Source organism: Petromyzon marinus, chromosome 71 (genome assembly GCF_048934315.1).
Source record: "Petromyzon marinus isolate PM22_M1 ecotype Great Lakes invasive population chromosome 71, UKy_Petmar_22M1.pri1.0, whole genome shotgun sequence".
Lineage (NCBI taxonomy): Eukaryota > Metazoa > Chordata > Hyperoartia > Petromyzontiformes > Petromyzontidae > Petromyzon > Petromyzon marinus.
In genome coordinates, this window is record NC_133737.1 from 4,227,166 (window position 1) to 4,254,572 (window position 27,407).

Here is a 27,407-nt window from a genome sequence, read left to right on the forward strand (position 1 = left end):
ATCAGTTATACAGGGATGGCCTAGCTTGGGAACACAGTGGAAAAAGTGAGCGCGTAGGGTTGTCGTGGCTGCTGCGGGGGCTTCGGTCGTGTCGGGTTCTATACAAGGAATTATGGTACGGGTGTTCGTTTATACGGGTGAATTCCGCCACCATCATTTCGGATGTGATTTTTGACCTGTTGCCTATCAGGGATCGGATTGTTAGGCCGGTGGAAAACGCGTGCGTCGCAGAAAACGGTGGTAGTATGGGGATTATAGGGCAAATTGAGGCCCGTGTCGAGATTGGCGAGATTTCAGTTGTTGGGCCTGTACTGATTTCGAAGACACTGGCAGTGTCTTGCCTTTTGGGCACGGATTTTTTTAGTCAAATGCCCCTTAAGAGCCTCACTGATCAGGGTTGTGTGGAGATGCCGTCGGGCCGTAGACTGTTCTTTTTGGAGTTCCCACCAGAGTACGGTTGCTAATTTTACAGTCCAGGCTCTTGCAAAGGACTCGGTGCATATTCCGCCGGGATCGGAGATGTTGGTGCCACTGCACTATCGAAAATAAATACAGGCAGCGCTTCCTAAATCAGGTGTCTTGTTGACTCGGAGTTTGGCGCTAGTTGGCGCACAGACAGTCGTCTGCCTCGACCAGGAGCCATTCTTGCAGGTGCTGAATTTAGGCCCGGAGACAGCTGTGGTTCAGGCAGGGACAGTGTTGGCTCATGCAACAGCCGCTTTCCATGAAGGGGACTGTGTTGCGTGCGGTGAGATTGTTGGCGCGGTAGGAAAGGACGTTGCGAAGGACGAGGCTTGGGTGGAGGTGTTATGTCGGGAGAATCCGAATTTGTCCCGGGCGCTGCAAGGGGATTTACGATCGCTGCTGCGCGAGTTTTCGGATGTGTTTAGTTAAAACAAGTTCGATCTTGGCCGTAGCTCCCTGTTGCAACATCACATTGATACGGGAGAGGCTTGGCCCATTCGTCAGAACCCATATTGGTTAAGTCCACTGGAGAAGGAACAGGTGCAAAAATCGGTGGATGAGATGTTGGCCCCCGATATTATTTCTCTTTCTACGAGCCCGTGGGGAGCGCCCATTGTGCTCGTTAACAAACATGATGGCAGTCTTCGATTTTGTGTGGACTTTCGGTTATTGAACAAGGTCTCGGTAGCCGACACATACCCGCTCCCCCACATGGACGATTCCCTGGACGCATTGTCCGGCGGGCGGCTCTTCTCTACTCTCGACTTCAATCTCGACTTGTTGACGGGGTTTTGGCAACTTCCCCTGGACGAATCGTCAAAACTGAAAACCGCGTTCTGCACTCCCCAGGCATTCTTCCAATTTAAATTCCTTCCGATATGATTGCACTCGGTCCCGGCCACTTTTCAGAGGCTTAAGGAGCTCGTTTTGGCTTGTCTGCAATGGGATTCCTGCCTCATCTACTTAGATGACATTGTATTTAGCAGGACTTTTGAGGAACACCTCCTGCGACTGCGAGCTGTCCTTGAGCATATGCGGTTGGCCAATCTGAAATTGAAGCCTGCTAAATGGCATTTGTTATGAACCTCTGTGCGATACTTGGGTCACATTGTCAGTGGGAACGGGGTGGCCACGGACCCCGAGAAGACGGCGTGTGTGCGTGACTGGCCATCCCCAAGTCAGTGGGGGAGGTCAGAAGTTTTGTCGGATTTGCTTCATATTATCGTAGATTTGTACCACAATTCGCTATGGTGACCAAACCGCTGCACGCTGTGACGGGTAAGAACCAGAGGTTTAAGTGGGGGTCGGAGGAGGAGGCTGCATTTACGGCTCTTCGAAAACACTTGGTCAATGTGCCCACGCTCGATTACTCAGACTTCGCCTTGCCCTTCATTCTCGATACGGATGCTCGTGACACGGCCATAGGTGCCATCCTTTCCCAGGTTAAAAATGGTGTGGAAAGAGTGGTCGCATACGGTAGTCACATTTTGACTACTGCTGAACAGCGTTACTGTGTCACCTGTAGGGAACTATTGGCTATTGTATATTTTGTACAACAGTACAGGCCTTATCTTTATGGCAGTGAATTTGTTGTTCACTGTAGTCATGTGGCCCTTGAGTACTCACTCAGAGTAGAGCAGCCCTCCGGGCAGCTCTCGTGGTGGATGTAAGTACTCCAAGAGTACTCGTTCCAGGTGATGTATCAAAAACGGGGGCGGCATTTGAACGCCGACGCATTGTCCCGATTGACTCTGGGGAATGGTTGTGAGTGTGAGTCGGGCGTGGGGCGTTGTGCACCTCCGGTGGCGAAGCACTCTTGTCATGACAGCGCTTGAGAGTGTGGAGCCCGATGAGGAGGTGGCACCACGGGATAGTGTATTGCACCTTACGCGCGCTGAATGGGGAGGCTTGCAGTTAAAGGATGTGTTCCTTATGACCTTACGGAGTCAAGCGGAAGCTGGACAGAAGGAGTCTGCTCCCTCTGACAGCCTACGACCGGTCCTAAGGGATGGTGTTTTAATGATGGGCAGGGACGGTTTACGTCGGCACCGGGTCATTGTGCCCACTGCCCCTGCACGTAAGCTGTTTCAGGGAGTGCATGAGGACAAGTTGTTACACCTTGGGGTGCGGAAAACGTTGCTGACGTTGCAACGCGATTATTATTGGCCGGGGATGTCGAGCGACATACACCACCTCACTCCGGGTTGCACGGAATGCGCGCGTAGAAAACCGCCATTGATAAAGTCGCAGCCTCCGTTGCAGTCTATTTAGGTTTGGCGCATCAATGAATTGGTCGCACTCGACATCCACGGGCCATTTCCTGCCACGCAGAGGGGGAACATATTTCTTTTGGTAGGGGTGGAATGTTTTTCATGATGGTCTATGGCCTGGCCGCTGCCCGACCAGTTGGCAGCCTCTATATCGGATGCGTTTGTGTATGGATATGTCTTGGCAAGGGTGCAGCCGAGCAGCTTCTCACGGATCAGGGCCGGAATTTTTCCTCTAAGCTGCTACGAGTAGTTTGCGATGTGTTATGCACTAAGAAGATTCGACCTTCCCCGTACCATCCCCAGATAGACGGGATGGTGGAACGGCTCCATAGAACTCTTGACAGCTATGCTTAGTCAAGTGGTCAGCACAACCCGGACGGATTGGGACCTGCATGTTCCGGGAGTGTTGGCTGCTTACAGAATGGTTCCCAACACTTCCACTGGATTTTCGCCTTTTTTCCTCATGTACGGGAGGGAGAGTGAACCTCCTTATGGAGATTCAATTAGGGTTGTTGGAAAAAAGGGCAAATTAAAAATTGCCTGCACCCGCAGTGTGTGCATATAAGAGTTGGTCATCGCCATTGGTTTGTTCATCCGACGCGGCTGAAGCCCTATATTCCTCCTCGGACTGACACCTCATCTCCAAATTGTGTACGGCCGGTGTCTGAGGTGTCCAACAAGCCGGGTGAAACGCAAAGAGACAGTGTGCGTCAGGACCATGTTGTGCCGCCCACAGCTTCAGAACCCCTAAACGGCGGGGCCCGTGATCCCGCCGAACGCGAGGCGTCGCTCACCGAGACTGGAGCCTCGACACCCGCGGAGCTGGGAGTAAAACCATCTTCCTTGGGGGTTCAGGCGGAGCCCACATCTTCTATTAGCGATGTGAAGATTGTCCCGATGGACAGACCGGCGGCGAGAACCCGGTCCAAATGTAAATTTAGATAAAAACCATTGGTTGTGGGGTTATGTGGGGATTAAGGTAGTTGTGTTTTGTGACTTAGAGAAGGAATATTTTCCTCTCCCTCTCTGTTCCTGTGGTTGTTATTCTGAATCCCTAAGATGTTGCTTGAATTCCCCCCTTTGTTGCAGATCGCTCTGATGTAATGACAGGGTGAGACCTGCCGGCCTGTAGGGGTAATTACAGTTATAGCTGCATTACATAATGCCTTATTATGAAGGGGCATATCTGGAGTAAAGGCTAAGGGCGGTGTCAGTCGAGAAGCTCCGGAAACTATCCTGAAGAGTCTCGTGGGTTCTGGAAGGGGGGCGTGGCCAGAGGTGGAGCTTGGTCACGCCAAACCAGAGCTTCGGGGATGGACTGCATGTTAGGACAGCCTAGGTGTAGCCGCGTTACGAAGTGTATCATCCATTGTACTCTTAATAAATACGCCTTCTACTAGACGTGTCAAAAGTTGCTCACTACATATGTAACACAATTTTTGTTCCTGGGTAGTGTTATTTTGTAATTGCTTATGCCTAAAAAGATAGAAAATAGCTATTATTCCCCACAAACTTTGATTGTGACCAGGACAGTGATTCTTGACTTAAAGCTTTCGTGACTGCAGGAATTAATATTCATTGGATCTTTCGGTAAAGTCATGTAGATATAAAATAATAATACAAATTTAAAGTAAATACAAATCAAAAACAAAAAACACTAATCTAGCCTGTAGCCTGGTTCTTAATCGGAGTGAGTACTGTAAATCTATAATGTGGACTGTAGCCTGATTATTAAGTTTGGTGAGTTTACTGGCATTCTATAATGTAGACTGTAGCAATGGTGATTAAGCTGGGTGAGTGTACTGGCAGTTTATAATGTAGACTGTTGCCTGGTTATTAAGCTGGGTGAGTGTACTGGCAGTCTATAATGTCGGACTGTAGCAAAGATTATTAAACTGAGTGAGCGTACTAGCAGCCTATAATGTAACTTATTATGCTCACAATTTTTTTAAAAAGATTTAGAAGCGAGTTTTTTTCGAGATTTACGATTATACTGTAAATCACTTTCACGAATCAGCCCCCAAATGTAGTCTCCCATCATGTTATCGTTATACTGTCCTTGGTAGTGGCGTTCAAAGTCCAGTATATCCTGGTGGAAGTACTCGCCTTGCTCCTCCGAGTACGCTCCCAAGTTCTCCATGAATTTATCATGATGAGCATCAAGGATATGGATTTTGAGGGACATCTTACAGCACATTGTGCCATAGTCCTTCACCAGAGTCTCAACCAGCTCCACACACTCTCTGGTTCTTTCGGTAGTCACATAGATAGAAAAAATTATAAAAGAAAACAAGTTTCGGTCGCAACACAAGCGTCCGTCTTCAGGGGAGAAAAATTATCTGCTGTTGTGGCTTTATATAGGCACCGGGTGGGAAGGGGGGGAAGGGGGGTAAGAAGTTTGGCTGTAGGAGTTCACAGGAGAGGGGGGGGGAGTTTGTGGCGTGCAGGGACGGGTGGGGTTGGAGGAATTAGCAAGTCTGAGATTTGGGCTAGGCTGGCCTTAAACAAGATCCGTTTAGCGTTAGGGGAAGCAACAGCAGCAGATGTGAGTGTGAAGGCGATAGGTATTACCTTGTCACGGCATCTCTTCAGGAAGGTGAGAGACTCGATCAGGTGTGCTTTCTTGTCTCGCAGTCTGTTAAAAGATCTCACAGTTGTGTGGAAGCCCTCCCCGTATAGGTGGTTCAATCTTTATTTGAAGCTTTCGTGACTGCAGGAATCCATATTGGCTGGTTCTTTCGGTGAAGTCACGTAGATAGAAAAAAATATGAAAGAAAACACGACGTTTCGGTCGCAACACAGCTCCAGATCGTTTTCGACCTTGTGATTGCCCAGGAAGCCACGAACCACTGCGACAAAGCTGTCCCAAGCCGCTTTCTCCTTACTAGTGAGCTTATTGGGGAATTCATTGCACTCCAGAATCTTCTTTATCTGTGGTCCGACGAAGACACCGGCTTTGACCTTTGCCTCAGACAGCTTATGGAAGAAGTCTTGAAGGTACTTGAAGGCTGCTGACTCCTTATCTACAACTCTAACAAATTGTTTCATAAGGTCCAATTTGATGTGCAGGGGTGGCATCAGCACCTTCCGGGGGTCCACCAGTGGCTCCCACTTGACATTGTTCCTCCCCACAGAACTCGGTCCACTGTAGCCAGTCCCGCCTGTGATAGTGCGCCTTGGTGTCTCTGCTGTCCCAAAGGCAAAGATAGCAGAGAAACTTGGTAAAACCGCCTTGGAGACCCATCAGGAATGCCACCATTTTGAAGTCTCCGATGACCTCCCAGCCATACTCATCATACTTCAAGGCATCCAGCAAGGTTTGATGCTATTGTAATCCTCTTTGAGGTGCACCGAGTGAGCCAGGGGAAGAGATGGGTACTTGTTACCATTATGGAGCAGCACGGCTTTGAGGCTTCTGGATGAGCTGTCAATGAAGAGGCGCCACTCATTCTGGTTACAGGCGATTCCGATTGCCTCAAACAGACTGGTCACATTGTGGCAGAAGCAGAGCCCATCTTGATGGGTGAAGAAGCTGCAAAAAGGTTGGTGATGCTTCCTCTGATCTGCGACTTGCACACTTTCATCCAAGTTCCACTGCTTGAGCCTCGACGTCAAAAGCTCAGCATTAGACTTGGTGAGACCAAGATCTCTGATAAAGTCGTTGAGTTATTTTTGGTTGGGGTAGTATGGGTTTCTCTCCTCAGCTCCATCTCTGAAAATTGCCATTGAATCTATGTCTCCCTCGCTCTCCGACTTGCTGCTCTCTTCTAAAGATGGCTGCTCTCTCTCCGGAGGAGTGGGTATGGGGAGCGCATGGCAGTGTGGCACCGGGGCGATGAAGGTCCGGATACGTGATAGCAGGTACATTCATGCCAGTCTGACGTTTGGAGGGGTTCACCATGCAGAAGTAGCAGTGGGTTCCCGCCAAATTCTTGGGAAAGTGAACTTCATGGCTCTCTTTCTAGATTTGAAGTTTTCGTAACTGCAATAATCCATACTCTTTGGTTCTTTCGGTAAAGTCACGTAGGTAAAAATAAAGTTAATCAGATCACGACGTTTCGGAGGCAACACAGGCTTCCATCATCAGGTGTAACTAGCACAGCAAAAGTACTGTAAAGAGAGCTATTTGTAATAAGAGACTATTATATAGGGTAAGGGGAGGGGGGGGGCCAGGGAGGATGGATGCAGGGTGGGGGGGGGGTTGTTGGGAGACGGGGATGGTAAAGCTTCGGATGCTGCTCCTGCACCACGGATGGGGGGGGGGCGGCGTGGGGTGGAGGGAGAGTGGGATGGGGGACAACTTATGTACGATTGAGGGTAAGAGGAAGGGTGGGGGGAGCCAGGGAGGACAGTGGCATTGCCCACAAGGGCAAAGCCACTGTCATTATGGATAAAACCACATACAACAACAAAATCCAAGACCTACTCAATGATGGCAGCTACTCCAAAATCAATAGAGATCCGACTAACAGCCTAACTACTAAAACCAATAAGATCATTACCAGTTCGACTTCCCTAATCAAACCAGTCAAACGGCTCTCCCTAACACCCTCGGCTGCTAGACCACCCAAATGCTATGGTCTTCCCAAGATCCATAAAGATGGTACCCCTCTGCGGCCCATCGTGTCCACGATTAACTCACCTACCTACAAACTAGCCCGTTTCCTATCTGATACTTTGCTTCCCTTTCCTGGCAAGACCACTTCAGCAGTTCTTAATTCAACTCATTTGGTCTCTCTAATCAAGGACATTTCACTGTCCCCTGATGATGTCCTCGTCAGCTTTTATGTGGTCTCTCTATACACCAAGGTTCCAATACCTGACATAGCAATAATTGAGACTTAGTCCAACATGGATTGAACCCTGATGTCCCTGCACTCGTTAGGCATTGCCTCACCAACACGTACCTCACCTGGAATAGTACTTTCTACAAACAAAATGAGGGCACTCCCATGGGTTCCCCTTGTCACCAGCGATAGCCGATGTTTTCATGGAGAAATTTGAAATAGACGCCATCCAAACATCCACCCTACGTCCCTCCCTGTGGAAGAGATATATGGATGATACTTTCATCATTTGGCCACATGGCCTACCAGCATTGAACCAATTTCTCGACCACATTAACTCCATACACCCATCCATCAAATTCACAATGAAAGTGGAGAAGGATGGCAAGCTACCATTCTTGGATGTTCTGTTTGAGAGGAGCTCCAATTGCTCTTTGGGACATTCTGTCTGCAGGAAGGCCACCCACACAGACTCGTATCTGAAGCCTGAGTCCCACCACCATCTGGCACAAGAATTCCCTCATCAAAACACTACACCATAGGGCCCACTGCATCTCTGACAAACACCACCTGGCCAGTGAATTGAAACACGTACGCCTGGCCCTTAAGATAGATGGATACTCAGACCGTATTATCCGCAAAGCTGTTTCTCCTACCATGGAAAAACGACATATTGAGACTCCTATCAAAACCATCATGTTACCAAAAAATTTCCAAAATTCTAAACAAACACAAGATCCAGATCCGATTCAGTACAGTACACAAAATCCGTGATCTGATCCCATCCGTAAAGGATGACATCCCTGACTTACAGTACCCTGGTGTCTATAAACTAAGTTGCATTTGTGGTGATTGTTACATTGGGGAAACGAAACAACATGTATCTGACCGCATTCGCGAGCACAAGTCAGATTTGAAACACGATAAGACGAATTCTTCTGCCGTGGCTGATCATTGCTATAACGCGGTGGGTTCTGATGATATTGTTTTCTCTGATACCAAGGTGCTCTGCAAGACATCTGGATACCACCAAAGATTTGTACATGAAGCCATACAGATATGCAAACATAGATATAACTTTAACCGAGAGGATGGATTCAAATTGAGCAATTATTGGAAATATGTTATTAACCATGTTAAACTTTAACTGCCTTAGGGTTTATATTCATATCTCCGGTATTTTACTCCCAGCCTTACACACTACCATCACTAGTATATTTGACTTGCAATGCTTCAATCGTGCAAAGTTGTCTCCTATCTCACTCTCCCCCACCCGGCGCCATCCCCCCCCCCCCCCCCCCATCTGTGGTGCAGGAGCAGGATCCGGAGTTTTCCCATCCCCGTCTCCCAACCCCCCCCACCCTGCATCCGTCCTCCCTGGCTCCCCCCCCTCCTCTTACCCTCAATCGTGCATAAGTTGTCTCCCATCCCACTCTCCCTCCACCCCGCGCCCCCCTCCCCCCCAACCGTGGTGCAGTGAGGAGCATCCTGAGCTTTGCCATCCCCGTCACCCAACACCCCCCCCCACCCTGCGTCCGTCCTCCCTGGCTCCTCCCCTCCTCCTCTTGCCCTCAGTCGTGCAGGAGGTTGTCCCCCGTCCCACTTTCCCCCACCCCGCGCCGCCCCCCGCCCCATCCGTAGTGCAGAGCAACATCCTGAACTTTGCCATCCCCGTCTCCCAACAACCGCCCCCCCACCCTGCATCCGTCCTCCCTGGCGCCTCCCCCCCTCCCCTCTCCCTCTCTCTTTACAGTAATTTTGCTGTGCTAGTTACACCTGATGACGGAAGCATATGTTGCCTCCGAAACGTTCTGATTTGATTAACTTTATTTTTATTCATGGCTCTTTCCCCCTCTGTACCATCCTACAAAAATACATTTCATCCATGACTAATGTGTAAGAGATTCTTGCAACATTTTTCATGCGTTAAATATTTTTTATAACATTGAAAATTGTAAAACATTTAAAAATGTAAAACTTTTACAATTAAATTTTTTTTATAACATTAAATTCCGAGCAACAATTGCCATCTTACCTTCCAGAGTTTTTTGCATTGCTCGCAGGTAAAATGAGGTGCCCAGGGTTTGCCTTGATCCCGGACAGGCATGCCGAAATATTCCTTGTAGGCCTCACACATCTTAGCAGATGCTTCCACAGAGTACTTTTTCGCTCGTCTTGATAAATTGGCCGCAGACATCGCAAAATGTGTCTGGCTGGATGCTTGCAGCCTCTTGATACCATTTCTGAAAAATGCAGAGATGTATCCACTTAGGCAGCTAGAACTAAACTGAACTGGTGGGCTTAAGGCCCCTGTATTTATACTATTTATATTACTGTAAAGTTCAAAAATGGTATAAAAGTTACTCCAAGTTTACTCAGCACTGAATCTATCTGGAATGTTCTGGAAAATAGGTACATTTCAAAATATCACTGTCCTGGTCACAAAAGCAAAGTTCGTGGCGAATAGTAGTCATTTTCTGTACTTTTGAGGCATAAGCAATTAGGAAATAACACTTCCTACCCAGGGACAAAAAATTTTTGTTACGTGTTATCAATAGGTGTGCGTGTAGTTATGTGTATTATTGGCTCTTTCGTTGTCTAGGGGCGTATCGTGTGTGTGATGTGATTGATATGTGAATGTGTGAGTGGGGTGCTTGGCTTCGTTGTCTCGGGGTGTATTGCCAATCGTCATGATACAATGATTCTCGCTTGAACTTTTACTGATTATGATTCAGTGTAATTATGTCCGGTCTCAGGATTTAGATTTCACCGCAGGATACAGTTCTTATAATTAAGATCATTTTGCATGAGCTTAGAAAGGAATCACTCAGACTCTATGTTAAGCAACTTTAATATCTAAAAACACTCTAATATGCTAACATACTTATGATCGGAATTTCCACAGTACTCCTGTAAATATCACTCATCGATCCGTACAATTAAAAACTCAATGGTTACATGGTTAAATTGAGCAATAGAATAGGCTAACTCCTCAAAGTAACATGCCAATACACGATAGGAAAGTCCTTAAAAATGACTTCATACGAAACCGTGCTAACAAAACATGTTCCCAATGGCAAAAGGGGGGATCAATTAATCCATTGGTAAGAGTGTGCAATTAAAGAAATATCCCAAAACAAGCGTACATGCGAGTGTTTAGATTCGTAACATAGATGTTTATCACTTGGCTAGTCGCACATCAATGAATTTGTGGGCAAGATTACGTGATTAAAATACATATCTCAAACAATAGTATTCATACGAGTGTGTAGATTCGGAAAATAGATGCTTATGAATCTTTAGTGTGATATCAATTAATCCTTTGGTACGATTGTGATGAAAAGAAAACGACTAAAATACTTCTAAACGACCGTATCCACGTAACTCAATGGGCGAAACACAAGGATAACTTTCGGAGTCCTGATATGTGCGTTATGTGTGTGTTGGTGTATTGCGTTAAGCAGACGCCGAGGAGGGGCGTTTCTTGTAACACAGATTAGAACAGGGGTCGGGAACCTTTTTGACTAAGAGAGCCATGAAAGCAAAAAATTTGGAAATTTATTTCAGTGAGAGCCATATAATATATTTTAAAAGTGAATTCAACTAAATGTCAGTATAATAAGCCTCTGAATTTATTCTTTTAAATAATGTTGTTATAACACTCACCATTAATGCGACTTCTGGTGCTGCATGGATTTGCTGATGTCTTTGTAGTCGGGTTGGTACTTGGTGAGGTTAAGCTTCATGCAAGCGTTGAGGCTTTCATCCATTAAACGTGATCGTAGGTTGGACTTGATGTTTTTAAGATGTGAGAATGACTGCTCACATGCATACGTAGATCCAAACATGGTCAATACAGCAATACTCACACGCTGCAGTGTGTGGTATGTGACAGGAAGCGTGTTCCAAGTTTTGAGAATCAGCTGGTCTTCGGGTTGGAGTTTTTTCATTTCTGTCCACATGTGCTTGCTCGCCAACTCCGCTTTCTGTCGTGTGATTCTTTCCAAATCTTCATTCAGTGACTTGAACTTATTCACCCACATGTCTGAGGCCTTCAGGTCAGCCACTTCTGCTTCAAAATCTCTGACGGAGACACCAGGAATGTCATTCAGGTCGGCTGTGTTCAGTGAACACTCGTTTGGATGGGTGATGAACTTAAAAAGACGAGTGTGCTCACGAAATTCTCCAAAGCGTGCTTTGAAGGACTGTAGGAGACTGGATGTGCAGCCAGCTAGCTGGTGGAGATCAAGGTTTTGAATGGGCTCACTTGCTGTGCATGCATCTTTAAATTGGCTCAGTTTTTCAAAATGTAGTAAACGACCTGTTTCAAGATCCGTGATGAAAAGCTCCAGCTTGTTTTCAAAAGCAAATACAGCTTGTTGAAGGGATAACACTGTATTTCCAATGCCTTGCATTTTCACGTTGAGCTGGTTCAGATGTTCAGTCAGATCTACGAGATAGTAAAACTTGAGGAGCCACTCGGTGTCGGCTAGCTCAGGATGCCCGACGCCTTTCATTTCAAGGAAAGTCCGGATTTCGTTCAGGCAAGCCGCAAAACGGCTAAGCACCTTCCCTCTTGACAACCAACGCACATTGCTGTGCAAAAGCAGACCAGGATAGTTATTTACAACTTCATCCAGCAGTGTTTTAAACTGGCGATCATTTAAGGCTCGGGCAACAATAAAGTTGATCACACGAATGACCAGCGACATCACTTTGCCAAACTGCCTGTCACACATCTGAGCACAAAGTGCCTCCTGGTGTATAATGCAATGGAAACTTAGGATGGGTCTATTTTCATGTTCACGGAGAAGCGCCACAAATCCTTTGTTTTTCCCCACCATACACGGAGCACCATCAGTACACACTGAGAGAAGTTTATCCATAGGTAGACTTTTTTCTTGAGCAAACTCCATGAAAGACTTGAATAAATCCTCACCTCTTGTGGACCCTTTTAATGGCAGAACAGCAAGACTTTCTTCGCGCAGTGTGTCACCAACAGCATATCTTGCAATCACGCTGAACTGCGACAAATGGCTCACGTCTGTTGACTCATCCAAAGCCAGAGAAAAGAACGGCGCTGCATTTATGTCCTTCACTTGCGTTTCCTCCACTTTGTTTGCCATCACGATGGTACGATCATGAACAGTTCTTGCCGACAGAGGCACGTCTTGTATCCGTTTGATTATCTTGTCTTTGTTCGGAAGATCATCAAAAAGTTCATTGGCTACATCCAGCATGAACGTTTTAGCATACTCGCCATCTGTGAATGGTTTTCTGTTCCTCACTATTGCTAAAGAACCAGCAAAGCTAGCCGAATTATAGTCACCTTGCCGGGTCCATACGCGGAGTTGCTGCTGGCTAGCTTGCACCCTGCTCAGAAGCTCTTGGCACGCTTTCTTTCTGCTGTCTCCCGCAGGGTATTTTGATGCAAAGGTAGCGTGGCGCGTGTCGAAGTGCCGCTTTACATTCGACCGTTTCAACGATGTAATTTTGTCATTGCAAATTAGACACACCGCAGAACCCGCTCTCTCCACAAAGGCGAATTCTTCGGTCCATTCGTCCTGAAATGTACGATACTCGTCGTCTTTTTTTCTTTTCGCCATCTTCTTTGTCGAAGGGTTAGCTTTGAGCTAATGACCGAGCAGACGCAGTCTCAGACTGATTCAAAAGGGGGCGTTTACCTGTTTTACCCAGCAACGGCAAACGTAAGCCAGTATCATCCAATTAAAATAATGGACAATTGCTCCTGCAGCCCTGAACAGGACATGCGCAGTGAAAAATCGATGGATGGATTAAAACAAGTGAGAATATTTTGTTTTATCTGCGAGCCATATGCAATCATCAAAAGAGCCACATCTGGCTCGCGAGCCATAGGTTCCCGACCCCTGGATTAGAATATTCCCTGCTGGGTGAAGCGTTGTGGGTGTGTGAGTGTGGGCGTGTCATACACACGGCTCTCCCTCTCTCTCTCGAGGCGGCAGCTGCTTGTCCACTGCTGGATGAGCTGAGTCGGCACGACGCTTGTGTCTTTGAAGGTGCTCGGTCGCGCTCGCAGCTCGTCCGCAAGGTCGCAGGGGCTGGCACTCTTGCTCGGTGCTCTCTGGCGAGACACGATTGCGCTCGCAGCGCGTCCGCAGATCGCCGGTGCCAGTCCTCTTGCTTGGTGCTCGCTGGCGAGACACGATTGCGCTCACAGCGCGTCCGCTGGTCAACGGTGCTGACTCTTGCTTGGTCGCGCTGGATATGCTCTCAATGGTGAAAGGAACAATAAAAAACGAACAACAAAAGACGAAGTCCGCAACTCGTGGCTTCTGCTGATGCCACTCCCTGTCAATGTGCCAGTCACGGGGGCAGGTTCCCGGAGCCTGCCGCTCGCAGCACTGAATTGTGTCGTGTCTCTGTTTATATCTGAAATTCTCTCCCCGCGGCTCACCTTCTCACAAAGAACCAACATTCCTTTGATTTCGCTCTTTGCTGTGGGGGCAGTTGTTTGTCCGGTGTACGCCCTATATCAGCTCTAGAAATCATGGTGTCGTGCTCTTATTTGTCAGTGTTTGATTTAGCAAAGGGACACATTTCTGTTTCGCCAAAGTGAGCAGAGATGCCTCGTATTTGTGAACAAAGCAGATAACTTCTGCTATGTTTGTGGTGAAGTGACTTTTCCATCACGAAATTACAGTATAACCACGATGGTTAACAAAGCCTATCACCTTTATTTCGGCTGCAAAATTGGAGATCAGGACAAGATGTGGGCCCCATACATTCTGCAACACGTGTGCAACAAATCTTTGCCAGTGGTTGAGCAGGAAAAGAAAATCTATTCCTTTTGCAGTGCCATTGATTTGGAGAGAGCCAACAGATCATATCAACAATTGTTACTTCTGCAAGGCGCCTCCAGTTGGAATAGGTGTGTCAAAGAAGAAAAAGTGGACTGTGCATTATCCAAACATTCCATCAGCGATACGCCCAGTACCCCACGGAGGACTGCCAGTTCCTGGTGCACCAGAATCATTCTCACTTGAGTCAGATGAGGAAGAGGATAAACATCTGGTCCTGAACCATCAAGGTCACATGACCCAGATTTTCTCTCATCCTCCTCTTCTGAACCACACCTCATAACACAAGGTAAACTGAAAGACCTTGTCAGGGATTTGGAACTACCCAAGAGTAAGGCAGAGCTGTTGGGCTCCAGACTGCAGCAGTGGAATCTCCTGGCAGGTGATGTTAGGGTTTCCATGTTCGCGACTGTCAAAAGGGACTTGTCCCATTCTTCATGGAAGGTGATCTTGTAGCCTGCAACAACATCGATGGTGTGATGGCAGCCCTCAAAATTGTTCATGATCCAGTTGAGTGGAGACTGTTCATTGATTCATCGAAGATGCGTCTTAAAGCTGTTTTTCTGCATAATGGCAATGTTTTGCCATCTATTTCAGTTGGTCATGCAGTCCATATGAAGGAAACCTATGACAACATTCAACAACTTTTGAGGTGCATAAACTATGCTCAACATCAGTGACAGCTTTGTGGCTATTTGAAGGTTGTTGCTCTCTTGTTTGGTCGACAGACTGGATACACAAAGTACTACTGTTTTCTCTGCGAATGGGACAGTCACGCGAGAGATTCCCACTACATTGGAGCCTGGGAGGAAAGGTGTTCAGCATCCACCACTTGTTGAATCAAAAAAGATTTGTTACCACCCGTACACATCAAGCTGGGTCTGATGAAGAACTTTGTCTAAGCCATGGACAAAAGACAAGCAGCTTTCAAGTACCTCCGTGGAACATTTCCAAGGTTAAGTGAAGCTAATATAAAGAAAAGTGCCTTTGTTGGTCCTCAGCTTCGTGAACTTCATCGAGATTATGCATTTGACAGTGTAGTGTGGCAAGGAAAAGATGGCATGGAAAGCCTTCCAGTTAGTGGCAACACATTCTCGGAAAAAACAAGGCAGACATCTACAAGGAGTTGGCAGAAAACCTCAAGGCATACATCCTTGGTTGCAACATGTCACTAAAGATACATTTTTTGCACTCATCTAGATTTTATCCCACCGAATTGCGGAGCAGTGAGTGATGAGAATGGCGAGCGATTTCACCAGGACATTACAACAATGGAGAAACGGTATCAGGGCAAATTGAGACCATCAATGCTTGCAGACTATTGCTGGACATTAACAAGAGATGCTCCATTTAATGAGACAAGTCAAGAAGTGCCGAGTAGACACTGAAAAAGGACTAAACTATGTACTTATAATCTTGATTTGAAGCTTTCGTGACTGCAGGAATCCACTCTTTGGGACAGCTTTCCCACCTGATGATGGGCGCTTGTGTTGCACCCGAAACGTCGTGATTTATTTTATACCTACGTGACTTTACCAAAAGAACCAAAGAGTATGTACTTATATATACATACTAGTTTTGTCTTTTGTTTAATAATTATATTTATATAACCCTTTTAATGATGTTTAAAGTGTTGCATTAACAAGACAGGTGGCATGTTATCATGTAAAGCAACCATACAAATATGAAAAGACCAAGGTTTACAATTTATTAGTAAAACTCTACGATCAACACAATATACAGACGTAAAATGTAAAAAACTATATCTTGAGAAGTTGTTTTAATTGGCATATTTGAATTCAGCACGTAAAAAATCATAATAAACAGCAAATTTCATCCCTCAAGCAGAGGATGTCTAAAAAATGTAATACCAGTGTTACACAACTGAGATAACACATCAATCATCGTTCCCTACTGACAGACTCATTCCCACATGCAGGCTGAAGGTCATCTAATGCCACACAGGGGCAGCTGCCACTTGGAGATGCCCTTCGAGTGTGTGATGAGATATTATACAAAACTCCGAGTTACTGAGGCAATTAAGCAAGCACCATATAAATGTAAATATTATTATAACATGGTGAATGCTTGGGAGCTTATTGGCTCTCGCTCCTGGTTAGAGATCTACCCAACCCACAGGCCCAACTTCACATTCTTTTCATGACAGGCCTGTGACAAGGTCAATCTATTGGAGCTTCATTGCCTATAGCTTGCACATCTACCTGGTCTCCATTTGACTTTGTATTGTCTAAGAAGTCCACCCACACCTCCACTTCCACAAACTTCTGGGAGTTGCCTTGCTCTGCCTCACAGTCAGAATTCTCCTCCTGCTTCACGTTACTTCCATCGATGTGAAGGTCCGATTTTGGAGTTGAATATTCATCTTCAGAGTTTACCTTCACTACTTCGCTCTTCACCTTCATCTCTTCATATTTCACCTTGATTTCTTTTAAAGTGTCCAAGCTGGGATTTTCTTCTGGTTCTTGTTTCATGAGGGATGGGCTCATTGCAGCACTTTTACAAGTCGATCTCAGACTCCACTCTTTGGGGATCTTCTGATGCCTGTGTCTTATCTGGTGTTTTTTAAGATAAGATGAATCGGAAAATGCATTCCCGCACAGAGTACACTTGAAGGGTTTATCTCCTGTATGTGTCCTCTGGTGTCGTTTAAGAGTAGATGAACGTGGAAATGCCTTCCCACACACACTGCACTTGAAGGGTTTCTCTCCCGTGTGTGTTCTCTGGTGTGTTATAAGACGTGATGAATGTGGAAACAACTTCCCACACACAGTGCACTTGAATGGTTTCTCTCCTGTGTGTGTTCTCTGGTGTATTTTAAGAGTAGATGCAGCTGAAAATGCATTCCCGCACAGAGTACACTTGAAGGGTTTCTCTCCTGTATGTGTCCTCTGGTGTCGTTTAAGCATAGATGAACGTGAAAATTCCTTCCCACATACACTGCACTTGAAGGGTTTCTCTCCCGTGTGTGTTCTCTGGTGTGTTAAAAGACGTGATGACTGTGGAAATGACTTCCCACACACAGTGCACTTGAATGGTTTCTCTCCTGTGTGTGTTCTCTGGTGTGTTTTAAGAGTAGATGCAACTGCAAATGCATTCCCGCACAGAGTACACTTGAAGGGTTTATCTCCTGTATGTGTCCTCTGGTGTTGTTTAAGAATATGTGAACGTGAAAATGCCCTCCCACATACACTGCACTTGAAGGGTTTCTCTCCCGTGTGTGTTCTCTGGTGGGTCTGAAGAACTGCTGACTGTGCAAATGCCTTCTCACACACAGTGCACTTGAATGGTTTCTCTCCTGTGTGAGTTCTCTGGTGGATCTGAAGATGTGATGAATGCGCAAACACCTTCCCGCATAGAGTGCACTTGAAGGATTTCTCTCCTGTATGTGTCCTCTGGTGCTGTTTAAGCATAGATGAACATGAATATGCCTTCCCACATATACTGCACTTGAAGGGTTTCTCTCCTGTGTGTGTTCTATGGTGGGTCTGAAGAACTGATGACTGTGCAAATGCCTTCTCACACACAGTGCACTTAAATGGTTTCTCGCCAGTGTGTGTTCTCTGGTGTCTTTGAAGATATGACGACTTTGCAAACACCTTACTGCACACAGTGCACCTGAAGGGTTTCTCCCCTGTCTGAGTTCTCTGGTACTGTGTCACATTTCCAGTACGATCCGTTGTGTTTGAATTCTGGTCGCATTGTTTTCTTTTTGTACCGAGCTGTGCTGAGCGCCTTTGCTCCATGAGATCAATGTTGCAGAGGAAGCATCAGAGGAAGCGTCAGCTGCAGACAGAAAAAAAATATCCACACCATCTCTGTCAGTATCGAGGCACAGAGGAATGCACATATACACAGTCACACATGACTTACACGTCTATACTTATTCATGTATTCATTATATAGTTAAAAAGATTCCCCAATTCATCACATTGGCTGTTAAGGCACATAATGAGAGGGCAAATGGTCATGAATGTCTGGAAGCCCTAGTAGCTTCAAAATTAATGTTAACCCAAAACTTAAAGCACACAATTTCGGATGTCTGGCTACAAAAGCAATATTTAGAAAAGCAAAATTCTGCTAACAAAGCAAAGTGTTATGAAAATAATACTCTTTGTGTTATGCAGAAGGCATAAATTAATGTTCAATTGCAACTTAGAGGTGTGAAGCCAGGCTCAGATTTGTTTAAATGCTCGGATGAAAAGATGTAACTTCAGCTGCATATGTGCTGTTATTTTCCTGTTTCCATTCTTATAAAAAGTTTCAGAGGAAAACAAAAAACTATTGTTTTGATTTAACCTCCGAGGAAAATCGAGTAAATAAACTTTACATCAAATACAAACCATACACTGTCACACACTGGCATGGTAAAAAGATGGTGGTGTGTTCAGAACCATGCCTGGCTGCCTTCATCTGCTCAATATTAATGCTTCCTCACTTCACCATGTAATTAACTGAGGATACATCAACATAGCAGAGGCCCACAATAAAGTTCAGCTTTCACTTATCAATCATGTTTGCTGTCAGCTATAATCAAACTATAATTGTTGAGTTCATAATACAGTGATATAACTGCGCCACTACGCCCCACATGTATATGTACATATACATTTCACATGGATCATTAACAGATTATATAAACAAATCAGCCACCATTTATCACGAATTGGAAGTAATCTTATCACAGTGCTCATGCCATGATTGGTGCAATTGAAGGCCATGTAAGTGTGGATCACTTGTCAGCAGGTACAGGGACTGATCCAGGTGTCAAGGGATGACAGACAGATGCACCAGCTGTGCTTCCCTGTCTTGCTGCGTTTTAGGCATCCAGCGTTCCACCCATTCATGTGAGCATCGCTCCTCTGACCTCATCGTTGTTGCAGAGCAAATATCTCTTAACTGCCATGCAGTATACCTCATGGGCCTCCTCCACAGAGGCCGCTCTTGACACTCCTGGTACCAGTCATTGGCAGGTCTGATCACCTCCACATCATCCAATCTCTTCTCTAGCCAATGCCATGCCTCTTTAGTCCTAATATCTGGACTAACAGAAGCAGCGTGAGCAATGGGGTGTCTGGGAATGCGGATTCATGACAGAACCAATGCAGCCTCGCCTGCCAAAAAGAATCACCGATTAAATTCTATTGATTTCTAAGCATCTGTAAGCTTCTAATACATATTCTGGATCAAAAGAGGATGGATCATAGGTAGGCCGGCCTTCATGGTATAAGCCAACAGACGGTCATTTAAATAAGTTCATATTTTGTATCCACAGAGAAAGGAGTAATATCTCTGGCCAAGAAAAATCACAGCTTTGTTCGTTCGTTCGTTCCATTCTAAATCCGGCTTGTCCTGGTAAGGATCGCAGTGGCAGCATGTTGAGTTTGGCGGTCCAGGCCTCCCTTTCCCTGGCAACAGACTTTAGCTCACCGTGGGGAATTCCCAAGCATTCCCAGGTCAGCCGAGTGACATAGTCCTGCCAGCGTTTCCTGGGCCAGCCCCGGGGTCTTCGCCCAGTGACACGTGCCTGGTAGAGTTCCAGGGGGAGTCTATTGTGGGCCATCCTTACATATATTCTATATTGATATCACCCCTGGAGCCAGGCCCGGGGGTTGTGTTCACCAACAAGCGCCTCGTGGCCGAGTGACCCACATAACACGGTCGGGCCCAGCCTGAAATGGCTACATGGTGCCATCCTGTGCGCCCACCATCCACAGGATGAAGGGTGAGGGGTGGGTGCGATTCCAGTATGGCAGGGATAGTGATGGTCTCAGACAGACTAGACCTTGGCGATGGACACTCACAGATTTGTATGAAGCAAAAGTGCAGGGAGCTTTTGTGAACTAAATTCCACCAACACCATGAAACCTACACACCCCAAACTTTCCATGTGTACTCACGGGTGAGTTGGTGTTTTTCGCACAATTTTTAGCTTACCTGCTCATCTTCAACACCTGTAACACTTGCACACTCCAACCCCCCGCCGATGCATCCCCCCCCCTCGCTCCTCACCACCCACCTCTCTGTTTCTCTTGCGATGAGTTAAAGCCAGGGGCATTTTCACGACTTCTGGTTTCCCACACACGCAAACACATTATGAAATTTCATATACTACAATTCTAAGCACTCACCATAACATAAGTGTCTGCACTGCACTGCTATATTTCTCATATTTACCACGTTATCCTTCCCGATTATCAGGCATGCGTTTTTGCCGCCAAATTCATCCACTTCTGGCTCCTTACTGCCCTCTCTGCACGTGCATGGCTCACCTCTAACACACACAGAATATTTATTTTTAAAATAACATATACTATTCTGAAATGTCTACATATCAATTCTACCGACCTACTCCTACAGAATATAGATGCTATACTACAGCTACGACTAAATACATCAAGTCTACATAGCCTGGTAAGGACTAAAAAGCATGCCCATACACACTTGCATTAAAATAATGATATACGTTCTAGATTTAAAGCTTTCGTGACTGCTAGGATCCATACTCTTTGGTTCTATTGGGTAAAGTCACGCAGGTGACTTTACCCAATAGAACCAATGATATACGTACCCACACCACCACACACATACTATTCATACCCACTTCAAGCACTACAAACAATTACTCCCTCCAACAACTAATAGCCTTATACTTCGTTCCTTTGCGCCTATGTCTCCACATTTCTACAATGATTACACAGAATAGGTTTTCCCCTTTTTTCTGGCAACAAAACAGGTGTTGAGATGTTAATACACTAAACTGAAACCTTTTACAAGGAATCATGTCTGCATTAACCACAATACTTGTGGTCAGAATGCAAAAAAACACTGATAATATATTGGCATTGTCTTTGAAACTGATTGGTCCACACCAGAGACAGCTTTCTTTTGAACAGCTTTCTTTTCAGCCTAGTCTCAAGACGGTTTTGAAACTAGGCTCAAAAGAAAGATGTCTCTGTTGTGGACCAATCAGTTTCAAAGACAATGCATATATTTTATCAGAGTATGTTTTTTGTTTGCATTCTGACCACAAGTATTGTGGTTAATGCAGACATGATTCCTTGTAAAATGATTCAGTTTGGTGTTTTAACATCTTAACACCTGTTTTGTTGCCAGAAAAAAAGGGGAAAACCTATTCTCATATTTTAGTAATGGAAAAGAAGGTTCCATGATGAAATGATTACACATTCAACTATCATTTCATTAACAATCTCACCAGAGCATTCAATCACGCAATCACTATTCACTCTTTTTTCTGCTTACTAACTTTTACCTCCACTTATAATGTTCCATGCGGAAAAGATGCGCTTCTCTTCACCAAAGCCGATTACAATAATTTATGCCATTCGTACAAGTGCTGTGATGGCTGCAGCTATTGATAATTACACTTTTGAACACCAAGAGAAAAGCCAGCATGCTGACAGTGCTGCGATGGCTGCACCTACAGCGAATGCATCTCAACAGCAATAAGCTACACAGAGAACTAACACAGCACAAATGGCTGCTGCCACAGCTAATCAAACTCCAGTGCACCACCAATCAAGGCAGCTTTCTAACATCACTACAGTGGCTGCAACCAGGTTCCAAAACTGCAGCCAAAAGGAAAAGTATTCTTTTCCATACATTCCTCACTTCATTTACACTTCTGATTCATTAGTTGCCTTTGGTTGCATGTCTACTTCTTGCAGCTACTGCCATGCAATGACATGGAAAGGAGACCCTCCAGGGCTATGCTGCAACAGCACCATGGTTCAGCTGCCTACAATTCATGACCATCCCGAGCACATTCATATATTGATACCTGCCAACACTGCCTATGCAAGCCAATTCTGAAACAACAATAAAAGATAGAACTCATGCTTCCACATTACATGGTTTGGCACCAACCAACTCATCCCGACATCTGGCTACATACCCACATTTAAAGTGCAGTGCCAGGTACATAATCGCATTGGAAGTCTGCTGCCACTACCTAATGACCAACCTACATTACCACAGATCTACTTGCATGTCTGAATAATACTAGACAGGCTCACCAGCATTGCAAAAATGTCATCAGCATCAACATCTGAAGTCGCTTTCATTCTGACTGCTGAATAACATGGCACTTGCGGCATCGTCTTACAACTGAGGAACAATACCCTAAACAGAATTGAAAAACAACGACCCCATGATGCTCTTCAATGTCCACTGATTTTCTGGCAAGGTGATGGCTACAATTTCCTACTTTGCCAAACTGACCCAGCAACAGGCTTGTCAACACAAAATACGATTTCCGTCATGGACTTCATTGCCTTCAGGATCATGGTGTGAAACGGCAGCTTCAATCTCTTGAGATGCAAAGAGCTCTGCCACCAATTTTCTGTCATTCGATTAAACCCACCAGATGGCAAAATATCAAACACCATCTATCCTGAAGCTCTCAAAGAGTAACGAATCTAAAAGCTGTCCTCATTATGAAGCAAACAAGCCCTACGATTGTATAACACAACCAGAAAACCGTGACAAAATACACACATATTCGGCTGTCGCCCGATGACGCTAGTTGTAATTACTGTAAATGTTGTGGCTTGGCTCTCCAACACACAACCGGTGTGCTATACGAGTGACCAATTGGCCACGTTCTGTTTACGTGACAACCCTTACTAGTTGGCCGTGTCGGGTGGTGGCGGGTTTAACAACACATTTATATATTTACGCGATCTAACCCAAACAAACCTGTATTATGGATGTAAATCAGGAGTTTGCGTGTCTCTCTCCCCGTGGACTTTCCTCCGGATCCTCCGGTTTTTCCCTGCACATTAAGAGTCAACATCACCACGTACATTTCCACACGTTGATAAGCCACTTTGTTGTGGGCAGGTCGCTTCTTAAAAAGAGCTCAGTGGGCTCTGCCTGGTAAAATAAAAAGGGTAGAAATATTTTTTTTAATGTGGTTCAAAGTAGTGAGCCAGGTGAAGACAAATTAAACTTTAGCAGATAATTAAAGCAAATGCGATCAGGCGAGGGCAGGAGGCAAGGCCTCGCACGGCTATGCCCCGCGTTGTAATGTTCCAACCCGGACATCGATTCCATACTCGCTGCTACTCAATTGATGTCCCTACGAGAGAGAGGAGCGACGCTCTACCTGGGTAAACAACAACAACCACCACAACAACAACCACCACAACAACAACCACCACAACAACAACCGCCACGACAACAACCACCACGATGTGAACTTCTCACCTCGGATCTCAGTGCGCGCGCAGAGAGAGGCACCCTCCTGGTATCTCGTGACGTCACGCCGCAAGAGGTGACATGACGTCATTTGCGGGGTATAACAAGCTCCCCCCATAAACGGCTGTGTAACTGAATAAATTATTTTATGAGACCTCCTTTGCCAGAAACAAGATATAGGAATAGGTTTAACCCTTTTAACTGGCACAAAAACTGACACCTTTATTCAAGGCATCATGTTTGCAAAAACCACAACACAAGCAGTCAGAATGCAAACAAAAAAGACAACTCTGATAATATGCACTTTCTGCAATATGCACTGTTTGCATTCTGACTGCTTGTGTTGTGGTTATTGCAAACATGATGCCTTGAATAAAGGTGTCAGTTTTTGTGCCAGTTAAAAGGGTAAAACCTATTCCTATATCTTGTTTCTGGCAAAGGAGGTCTCATAATGTAAATGCTCACCCCGAGCCCTCAATACTCTGATAGTGCGCTGTTTTTGAGTTGTACGCCTTTTGGCGTCTTCTGGTCCAACACCAATGGAGACTAGGCTCTAAGAAAAGCTGTCTCGGGTGTGGACCAATCAAAATCAAGGACAGTGCATATTATCAGAGTTGTCTTTTTTGTTTGCATTCTGACTGCTTGTGTTGTGGTTTTTGCAAACATGATGCCTTGAATAAAGGTGTCAGTTTTTGTGCCAGTTAAAAGGGTTAAACCTATTCCTATATGAATAAATTATATTCTTGGTTCTTTCGGTAAAGTCACGTAGAAGGGAAACAATAACACGTAGGCTTTCGCGACCAATATTATTCATAATAAAGGTTTTTGGGTTAGATCGCGTTATTTATAAATGTGTCGTAACCCTCCACCACCCGACACGGCCAATCAGCAAAAAAGTGTCACGTTGACAAAAGACAAATAAATTTCGATTTAAAGCTTTCGTGACTGCAATGATTCATCTTCTTTGATTCTTTCGGTAAAGTCACGTAGAATGAGAATAAAATAGAATGAGAATAAAAAATAATACATTGATTATTGTGTCATTTTATTTTATCAATTTATTATTTTATTCTCATTCTACGTGACTTTACCGAAAGAACCAAAGAAGAAAAAGACAAATAGTTCACTACTTTAGCCCACCGGTGTGTTGAAGAGTGAATCCACAACATTTACAGTTTGAGTACGACGTTTCGCTGGTAATTACATCCAGCATCATCGGACAATTCACCAGAATGGTAAAGCCCTCCCTTGCTCCCGGTCTTAAATAGAGCAGCAGGGTGACGTCACCATTTAACTCATTTCAGGTGCAGTGATTTGAGGCAGTTATTGTAATTATATAATCGATTGGTAATCAGTCAATGGTTATGATTAGTAATGAGTTCTAGATTAGTAATTAGTTGTAATGTGTGTTATTGTGATTATATGCTACGTTAGTAATCCGTTAATTAGTATGTGTTTTCCCTATAAGCAATTGTAATATGTATTATTTAATAATACCCTTCCAAGCCGCACTAAGCCTGTAGCTGTCAGAGCGATTAAAGTTATTTCTATTCCTCTCAATTTCAATGGATTTTCTAATTAGTCTTTGCCAGTAATAATTCGTTTTACACAACACTTCAACGTTATCAAAATCAATTGAGTGTCCTTGTTGACAAGCATGTTCTGCCACTGCCAACAGTTGTGTTTGAGATCATTTAATATTTCTTTGGTGTTCTTTTCGTCTTATGCTGATGTTACGTCCCGTCTGTCCAATATAGCATCTGCCACATAAACAATTGATCCGATATACACCTTCTGTTGATAATTTAGGTAATGCGTCTTTAGTGCAAGATACTAGTTTTTTAATTTTGTGTTCTGTACCAAATCTTACTGTAATGTTTTGCTTTTGCAAAACACGGGATAATTTGTCAGTTACTCCTGAGATATATGGAATTTTTATTGTTTTAACAATCTGATCGCTTTCAGCAGTATTGCTTTGCGATCGTGATTTGGCATTCAGTGCTCTGTTAATTTGAGCATTATTGTAGCCATTCTGTCGTAGTGCTTCTTTAACGTGTTTGATCTCTCTCACTAGACTTTCACCATCTGACACTGGCTTAGCCCGATGTATGAGCGTCTTGATAAGAGAGGATTTCTGAGCTGGATGATGATGCGAATCTGCATTCAGATAGGCATCAGTGTGCGTTTGCTTTCTGTAAACGCTGTGTTATTTTACCGTTCAGGCCATGTCCAAGCAAAATATCTAGGAACGGGAGTGTGTTATTCACCTCCATTTCCATGGTGAACTGGATGGCCGGGTTTTGTGCATTGAGATTATTTATAAAATCATTAAGTGTATCACTAAGGTTCCAGTGAACGAATCGCTTAAATTACTTGATACACTAGTAAAGAATACAGGTTTACCAAAAGATATTCCGAAACTTGCTGACCACTGTTTAAATAACACTTACTTTTTGATTTAAAGCTTTCGTGACTGCAGTAATTCATATTCTTAGCTCTTTCGGTAAAGTCACGTTGAAGGGAAACAATAAAATAATAAAAAATATATTTTATTAGCAGCAATGGGCTCTCCTTTATCCCCTGCTATAGTAAATTTGTACATGGAAAACTTTGAAATAAGAGCACTTGTCTCGAGCACATTAAAACCATCTTTTTGTTTTAGATATGTGGATGACACTTTGGTTGTCTGGCCACATGGTAAAGATACACTTAATGATTTTATAAATCATCTCAATGCACAAAACCCGGCCATCCAGTTCACCATGGAAATGGAGGTGAATAACACTCCCGTTCCTAGATATTTTGCTTGGACATGGCCTAAACGGTAAAATAACACACAGCGTTTACAGAAAGCAAACACACACTGATGCCTATCTGAATGCAGATTCGCATCATCATCCAGCTCAGAAATCCTCTCTTATCAAGACGCTCATACATCGGGCTAAAACAGTGTCAGATGGTGAAAGTCTAGTGAGAGAGATCAAACACGTTAAAGAAGCACTACGACAGAATGGCTACAATAATGCTCAAATTAACAGAGGACTGAATGCCAAATCACGATCGCAAAGCAATACTGCTGAAAGCGATTAGATTGTTAAAACAATAAAAATTTCATATATCTCAGGAGTAACTGACAAATTAGCCCGTGTTTTTCAAAAGCAAAACATTACAGTAAGATTTGGTACAGTACACAAAATTCAAAAACTAGTATCTTGCACTAAAGACGCATTACCTAAATTATCAACAGAAGGTGTATATCGGATTGTTTATGTGGCAGATGCTATATTGGACAGACGGGACGTAACATCAGCATAAGACTAAAATAACATCAAAGAAATATTAAATTATATCAAACACAACTGTCGGCAGTGGCAGAACATGCATGTCAACAAGGACACTCAATTGATTTTGATAACGTTGAAGTGTTGTGTAAAACTAATTATTACTGGCAAAGACTAATTAGAGAATCCATTGAAATTGAGAGGAATAGAAATAACATTAATCGCTCTGACAGCTACAGGCTTAGTGCGGCTTGGAAGCGTATTATTAAATAATACATATTACAATTCCTTATAGGGGAAACACATACTAATTAACGGATTACTAACGTAGCATATAATCACAATAACACACATTACAACTTATTACTAATCTACAACTCATTACTAATCTTAACTATTGACTGATTACCAATCGATTATATAATTACAATAACCCCCCCTCCGCCTCAAATCACTGCACCTGAAATGAGTTAAATGATGACGCCACCCTGCTGCTCTATTTAAGAGCGGGAGCAAGCGAGGGCTTTA

At 44.5% G+C, this 27,407-nt stretch overlaps 2 protein-coding genes across 9 annotated transcripts in view; one reads left to right on the plus strand and one right to left on the minus strand.

Moving 5' to 3' along the window:
- Window positions 1-27,407, minus strand: part of LOC116957235 (uncharacterized) — a 479,173-nt gene that overhangs the window by 434,540 nt on the left and 17,226 nt on the right. The window contains exons 1-4 of one of the 8 annotated variants that reach the window (XM_076055453.1): window positions 23,608-23,707; window positions 23,098-23,173; window positions 20,399-20,445; window positions 16,049-18,165 (exon numbers count right to left, since the gene is read on the minus strand). In XM_076055453.1, coding sequence (XP_075911568.1) covers window positions 16,542-18,125 — 1,584 coding nt within the window. In that variant the 5' untranslated portion in view covers window positions 18,126-18,165; window positions 20,399-20,445; window positions 23,098-23,173; window positions 23,608-23,707 and the 3' untranslated portion in view covers window positions 16,049-16,541. Of the gene's footprint in view, window positions 1-16,048; window positions 18,166-20,316; window positions 20,449-23,097; window positions 23,174-23,506; window positions 23,525-23,607; window positions 23,717-27,407 lie in introns of those variants that run through there. The other 7 variants (XM_032979272.2, XM_076055452.1, XM_076055454.1 and 4 more) reach the window with 7 other exon arrangements.
- LOC142906828 (uncharacterized) overlaps window positions 1-27,407 on the plus strand; it is a 76,825-nt gene that overhangs the window by 16,946 nt on the left and 32,472 nt on the right. The gene's annotated exons all lie outside the window — the stretch shown is intronic.